The sequence below is a fragment of the Anolis sagrei genome, chromosome 3 (genome assembly GCF_037176765.1).
Source record: "Anolis sagrei isolate rAnoSag1 chromosome 3, rAnoSag1.mat, whole genome shotgun sequence".
Taxonomy (NCBI): Eukaryota; Metazoa; Chordata; class Lepidosauria; order Squamata; family Dactyloidae; genus Anolis; species Anolis sagrei.
The window spans coordinates 75,156,803-75,164,358 of record NC_090023.1 but is presented as its reverse complement, the minus strand read 5'-3'; the positions used below and the strand labels follow the sequence as shown (position 1 = coordinate 75,164,358).

At 39.8% G+C, this 7,556-nt stretch overlaps 1 protein-coding gene across 3 annotated transcripts in view; it reads right to left on the bottom strand.

Annotated features, from left to right (window-relative positions):
* PDE9A (phosphodiesterase 9A) overlaps positions 1 to 7,556 on the bottom strand; it is a 107,208-nt gene that overhangs the window by 7,512 nt on the left and 92,140 nt on the right. For all 3 annotated transcript variants that reach the window (XM_060770274.2, XM_060770275.2, XM_060770276.2), the window contains 4 exons: positions 6,803 to 6,907; positions 3,125 to 3,253; positions 2,178 to 2,276; positions 321 to 400 (listed from right to left, as the gene is read on the bottom strand). In XM_060770274.2, the coding sequence (XP_060626257.2) occupies positions 350 to 400; positions 2,178 to 2,276; positions 3,125 to 3,253; positions 6,803 to 6,907 (384 nt within the window). In that variant the 3' untranslated portion in view covers positions 321 to 349. The remainder of the gene's footprint in view (positions 1 to 320; positions 401 to 2,177; positions 2,277 to 3,124; positions 3,254 to 6,802; positions 6,908 to 7,556) is intronic.

Here is a 7,556-nt window from a genome sequence, read left to right as displayed (position 1 = left end):
TCTCCAGGGCAGCAGAAAACAAGCTTACTCCCTCCTCCCTATGACTTCCTCTCATGTATTTATACATGGTTCTCATGTCTCTTCTCAGCCTTCTCTTCTTCAGGCTAAACATGCCTGAAGGGTCATAGTTAATATAGCATCGATAATTTGTACATTGAAGAAAAAACCCCGCCAGTCTACCACATTCAATAGCTTATAGATCACTGCACTAGATACTAAAATTATATGCTCTATTTTATTCCTCTAAATATTTAACTATAATTTTTCATATAATGCTCTATGATTCCTGATGTAAAAAATGCTTTAAAAAAGATAATTACCTTTATGTTCCCCATCTTTCATTTGTATTTCACTTCTCCCTGCTTCCACTTGTCAAATTTTCATTCTTCTTCTTCTGTAGCTATTTAAGAGTAAAATTGAATAAATTACTCATTGTGTCATTGGAAATAGCAACAAACAGGCATAGTCACTGTGGCCCAATGAGGGATCAGAGGAGCCCTTTGACCCTGCAAACACGTCTACCTTGATTCTAAAGCCAAAGAAGAGAATGTTGTCTTGAATTATTATGTTTTTTTTCAAGAATACAAAAAAAGACTAAAGTACTGCACTGATATTTAATGTGCCTTAACAACTGTGCTAACAGAGGAGGGTGTGTTCTAGCACTATATCAAGTTTCATCAGGATTGGCCTAAAAATGAGGGAGAAGCTCCTGAAGTTTCCCCAGTGCCAGTGCTGTTTTTCATGTGTTGCGCAATTGCATCTGCCATTAACGAATTGATTCGGAAGTTTCTGGGTTTTTTTCGAAAAAATTCGGAAGTGACTTTAGAATTGAACCACCAGAGTCCCCTACTTTTGAACACAGTTTAGAACCATTTTTAATCAACCAATCCTAATCCCTACTCTTTAACTATTTTATTGAGATTGGTCACTGCTCAGGGCTGACTGGAGAGGAACAGAGCAAGAAGTAAACGTCTTCTGGTTTCATGGCTGCAGTCTGTGTCTGCAGTAATCTTTGCACCTAGAAATACAAAGTCGGTCACTGCCTCCACGTTTTCTCCCTCTATTTGCCAGTCTGGTTGCAATTATCTTGGGGTTTTTTTATGTTTAACTGCAACCCAGCTTTTGCACTTTCTTCTTTCACCTTGGTTGGGATTCTGGGACTGGATGTCTAAAGCATCTGCAAGGTGCAAAGGTTGAGACATGCTATTCTAGCTCATATGGTTATCACACTCCCACGGAAAAAAGGGATTATTAGTTATCTTGTTTTCTGAGCTGGTTGGAGAGAAAGAGAGCATTTCCTTCCCTTTGTCCCCGATCACAGATGCATAATGGGCTGGCAGAGGCAAGGTGGGATTGCTCTGTTCCTCTCCAGTCAGCCCACTCGCTGAGCTGAATTAAATGTCACAAACCCAGCTTATGGAACTTCCAGTTGCCTGCAGCAACTGTGTGGGTGGCTACATACAAGACTAAATCAGTAAGCCTGTTCATTGGTGAATTCATAACTCAAAATAGCTTTATGCTTTCCCTGTCAAAAGGCCCTTGCATGAGAATCAGCACAAAACCTTCAATTATCTATATGCCTTGGTCTTGGACCACAATCCTTTACTACTGGCAATACTCTGTGGAGCAGATGGGAACTGTGATCTAAAGCCTCTGGAAGGCCAAAGATCCACTCAACTAATGGTGCATATACACTGTAGAATTAATGTAGCTTACACTACTTGCTATTGCTCAATGCTACAGAATCACGGGAAGTGTAGTTTTAGCATTCTCTGCCAAAAGGTGCTGGTGCCTGACCAAACTACAGTTTCCATGATCTACAGCATTGACCCATGGCAGTTAAAGTGGTGTCAGACTACATTAATTCTTCAATGCATGTGTAGTGAGGGTGAAAAAAATCTCCATCTTCTTTCAAGATGGAACATCACAGAATGTGACGGGAAGAAGACAATGCCTTCTGCTCCTTCCCCCACTTTTGTGATGAGGTCCTTTATATCTAGTTCTCAACTTGCCGATAAATAAAGTGGCCTCTGTTTGCATTGAAATAAGAGAGATAGAATAGAAACAGAAAATTTCTTCTGAGAAATTTTAACTAATTGGGCGGAAAGTATCCAGCAAACAATCATGAAGGGGATAATCGAGAAAAGACAAAAGGTGCGAGAAGGAAATAATCTTACCTCTTTTGTCATAGCATCATCTATTTGCTTCAATTCCTCATAGCGGTCCCTGGATTCCCAAAGTGGTTGGAGCATGACTTCTTCAACCTCTGGAAAAAGCTGAAATAATATATATTCTCTACTTTAAATGATAAAATCTACACCCTGCTACATTGATTAAGAGAAGAGGAAGAATATATGGTGTCATGACCTGATTTGTTATTATAGTAAATAAAAGGAGTCCCCAGTTGCACAATGGGTTTAACTTTGGTCAGTGGTTCGAATCCAGGGAGCAGGGTGAGCTCCCATCTGTCAGCTCCAGCTTCTAATGTGGGGATATGAGAGAAGCCTACCACAGGATGGTAAAACATCCAGGCGGGCATCCCCTGGGCAACATCCTTGCAGACAGCCAATTCTCTCACACCAGAAGCGACTTGCAGTTTCTCAAGTCTCTCCTGACATGAAAATAAAAAATAAAAAAATAAAACTGAGCTATCTCCCTCATACTTTACAAGGTATTTTGTAATGTTAGGCCATTATTTGTGCTGTCACTGAGTGTCAATAACCACATGAATTATTCATTTGGTCCATTAATGAAACCAAATAATATTTACTGAAAATTAACCAAATTTATTTACTGGTAAATATAGGGGAGTAGTCTGCAAATAGGCACAAACATCATCTAGATCAACACATCTTTTAGGAGAAAACATTGTTTTCAGATTACAAAAGACACAGATAAGTTAGAGCAGGGGCCCATTGTTAGAACAGGCACTCCTTCCTATGTACAAGATAACAGAGTGGTGTGGGTGTGCTTTCTTTATAAGAGCACATGCCATTTCCATTTCATAAAATGTTTTTGGAATTAAAAATAACTTTCTGAAAAAGTGTGTTGATCATTTCATTAAAGGATACTTTTTTTTAGCTGACCTACTGTTTTTTGACAGAATAATGTATTTTGATCTTACCTTTGTTACTGTTTGAAACATTGGAATTAGAACAAATTTTAAGAAGCCAATCTGGGCTGTAGGTTTGGTCACTTTGTCTCGGTCCATAAAAGGTGCCACTGGAAGCCCTTCAGACTTTTCACGGTCACTCTAGGATGATGCAGTAGTGTGTCATTGTAAATGTAAGCACTCCATCCATCCATTTACCCACTCACACATTCACATTCACATTACAATTTAATTAATTTGTATATTGAACCTTTTAACATATTCAAAAGAATAAACACATTAACAAAGGAGGTATAATTAACAAATCAATTATTAAATAGACATTAATAATGTCTTTACTCAGTGGAGATAGACTCAGTCTCTGTTTCCTAGGGAGGAAATTTTAGTTTCCCCTGTCCAACATTCCTGCTATCTCTCTTGGTGCAAAACACATTACAGGGCCTCCAAAGAGCACACATTTATGGCATGGAGTTTGGTAGGATGCCATCTTTGTTGTGTTTGGGAAGGAAAGGGATAAGGGAGATTTTTTTACTCAGAAACACAAATTCTGTAACGAGCAAAGTTAAAATCATGCTCTTTATATGTAAGCTTGCCTATGTTGAACATTCTTGTGTTAGCTTGCTAGAGAAGAAGATAGAAACAGAATGACAACTGGTTGGACCTTTATTTCAAAAACATGCTCTCAATGGGCAGCTTCTCATGTTTTGGAATTGCTACGCATCAAGGAACGGAAGAAAGATTTCCAAATTGGCAAGTGGCATTTCCTGAGCTTGTTTCACTTTTCTCTCCTGGCCTTGAGCACCATATTCCCTTCTTTCTGTTCACATGTCTTAAATCTGAGCTTCCCCCTCAATGTAGTATACTAATTTTCTGCAATGTCTTGTGACACTGCAGAAACATTGCAGAGTACGTGTGAATCCACACTTCTAGAATTCTGCCAGTGTGTATAGCCTGATTCCCATAAGGTGTGTCTTTGTGTGTGCCTTCAGGTCACCTATTGATTTATGGAAATTTCATGAATCTTCCTAGGCAAGAAATCCTCTGAGGTGGTTTTGCCTTCCTCATCACACTAGAGCATGGAACTACTTTAAATCCAATTTCTGCCTCTTGCTAAATTCTGGGGATTGTATGTAGTTTAGTGAGGCCCAGGACCTGTCTGGCCGAGCAGTTTAAAGGCCCCTTCCTAAAGTACAAGCCCAAGAATTCTGCAGGCAGAAACTGGATTTAAAGTGGATTCATGCTCTAGTGTGATGAGATCCATGTATTTGTTGGAACTGTGTCATCCAAATACTAACCAGGTACCCTGATTAGTTTCTAAGATCAGACATGATGTAGTGCCTTCAGAGTACCTAGGCTATGTCTACACATCAACAAATGCCACAGATTCAGGAAAACGCCACATTTTATTGTGAAGCATGCTTTTAAAAATATAATAAAGCTGAAAACTAGCCATTTTCTTTCTTCATCAAAAGTCTCCCTGTGGGGCTCTTATCTGGACTGGATTTGTGGCAAGGAGTATGGGTGTGTACTAACCCCTTTATCTCCATGCTGTTTCCTTCTAGAAATCACTTTTTCCTCAATTGGTATTTGTTCCAGTGTGCTCTTGATTGTAAAGAGAGGATTTGGGAACAAAGATTAGCTGCAGAGGGAGGCCCAATCTAGATCCGGGACAGATTCCAATTTCAGAATCCAAGTTCAAGCATGCTCCCTGCCCTCTCCATATCTAAACATATAATCATAGAATCAAAGACTTGGAAGAGAACTCATGGACCATCCAGTCCAACCCCTTTCTGCCAAGAAGCAGGAAAATCGCATTCAAAGCACCCCCGACAAATGGCTATCCAGCCTCTGTTTAAAAGCCTCCAAAGAAGGAGCCTCCACCACACTCCAGGGCAGAGAGTTTGACTGATGAACAGCTCTCACAGTCTTCAAAATGTTCAGATGGAATCTCCTTTCTTGTAGTTTGAAGCCATTGTTCTGCATCCTAGTCTCCAGGGCAGCAGAAAACAAGCTTGCCTCCTGTTATTACCACTTTCCATAGAAAAGAGAACAAAATGCTCTAACTTTCTTTTGACTTCCTCTCACATATTTATACATGGCTATCATGTCTCCTCTCAGTCTTCTCTTCTGCAGGCTAAACATGCCCAGCTCTTTAAGCCACTCCTCATAGGGCTTATTCTTCAGACCCTTGATCATTTTAGTCGCCCTCCTCTGGACACATTCCAGCTTGTCAATATCTCTCTTGAATTGTTGTGCCCAGAATTGGACACAATATTCCAGGTGTGGTCTAACCAAGGCAGAATAGCGGGGTAGCATGACTTCCCTGAATCTAGACACTATACTCCTATTGATACAGGCCAAAATCCCGTTGGCTTTTTTTGCCGCCACATCGCATTGTTGGATCATGTTTAACTTGTTGTCCATGAGGACTCTAAGATCTTTTTCACACGTACTGCTCCCGAGCCATGCGTCCCCCATACTGTACCTTTGCATTTAATTTTTTCTGCCTAAGTGGAGTATCATGCATTTGTCATAGTTGAACTTCATTTTGTTAGTTTTGGCCCATCCTCTCTCTAATCAGTTAAGATCGTTCTGAATTCTGCTCTTGTCTTCTGGAGTACTGGCTATCCCTCCCAATTTGGTGTCGTCTGCAAACTTGATGATCCTGCCTTCTAAACCTTCATCTAAGTCATTAATAAAGATGTTGAACAGGACCGGGCCCAGGATGGAACCCTGCGGCACTCCACTCGTCACTTCTTTCCAAGATGAAGAGGAAGCATTGGTGAGCACCCTCTGGGTTCGTCCATTTAACCAATTACAGATCCATGTTAACAAAAAAATGCCTTGAGAAAGACAATTATGCTAATATAATGAATACTAGAAAGTCTCAGTACTTTCTTGTGAGCTTATTTTCCTCAACTGTCACACTGAATTTCTTGTGTGTATTTTAAAAAATTGTTGTTGTTGGTCGATCTGATTTTCCGCCAGGAACACATTTTAGCAAGAAGTAACATAACTGATTTTTTAAAAAAATATTTCTTATCACAGTCAAGCTTTACTTGGTACAGTGCCAACTGTCTGCCACAGCTTGGGTATGCACACTTTTGTTAGCATGCAGATGGGCCAAATGGCTCTTACTCTAATTTTTGTTATTGCTTCCATTCTCCAATGGAAATCCAGTAATAAATGATCATTATGATCTTTCCCCCTTCAAGGTGCCTTTTTGATGCTAATGAGATTTTATTTTCCTTGCTTTCCTTTAAACAACAAAAACAACCCAACCCAAACGCTATTTCAGTGCTTGGAGGTTGTCACATGAATATTTCAGTCATCCATAGAGACAAAGTTGACTCATTGCTGCTGCTTGTTTTCTCCAAGCATAGGTCTTGCCTTCCCTTTGGTTTCAGAACTGCTTGCATGCTGAGTTAACACGGAAAAACAGCCTGGTTGGGGAAATGTGCAGTTTTCCAAAGACATTGCTATTTCTAGTCAATGGCTGACTTTTCAGGTCACAAATTACAGTCAATTACAGGCACTTTCAATTGTAGCATATTATCGGGGTAGCAAAAAAACCCTGTTTTAACAAAGAATGTTTCTTTTTAAGTCTGTCTCAGACATTATTCCATATGGTTTTGAGCTGCTGTAATGAAATATGAATTATTAGATTAATATATATGGAGGTACTCTTACCTGCATAAAATACTCCTCTAATAAGCAATCTACCCATGGCTCTGCCACTTCCATGGGGCGAACCTCATTGGAGATATCACAGCATTTGATTAGTACCATCTTCAACTGAAAGATGAAAATGCATTTTTACAACATGGGAAAGTATTTGTGGTATTCATCTGTACCTTTTACTATGCATAGTTTCCTCCATGGAGTGACAGCAGTGAAAGTAGTTGCCAATCAATGGCAGGCATCTCACAGTTCTGTGGAATGCAGCCAGCACTAAAATTGCCCTTTTCTAGAATTCTTTATGGGCTCCAGCTGGTTCATGTCTGCCACTCCTGTGAATATAGGAAGATGCTATAAAATATGTTGTTTGTGCACTGTCTTCATTTGTTGCCTTTTCAGTTGAAACTGCCAGGAATTTGGAGACTTTCTACATGCTCATCACACACTCTCCCAGTGGGCTCTGGTCCATCAACTGCTTCTCCTTCTACCGAAAACTGGACAACCCTGTGGGCGGATAATCTTCTCTCTCCATATGGGGACCACTAAGGCCATAGAAAACCTCTGTAGCTATATCAATTAAATTCTCCATCTTATATTTATACCTTGTCCACCATTATATTTGCACCATTTTAAAGTAGTAGCAGTAGCAGTAGTAGTAGTAGTAATAATAATAATAATAATAATAATAATAAAACTTTATTTATACCCCACCACCATCTCCCCAAAGGGGACTCGAGCCAGTTTACATGAGGCCAAGCCCAACATT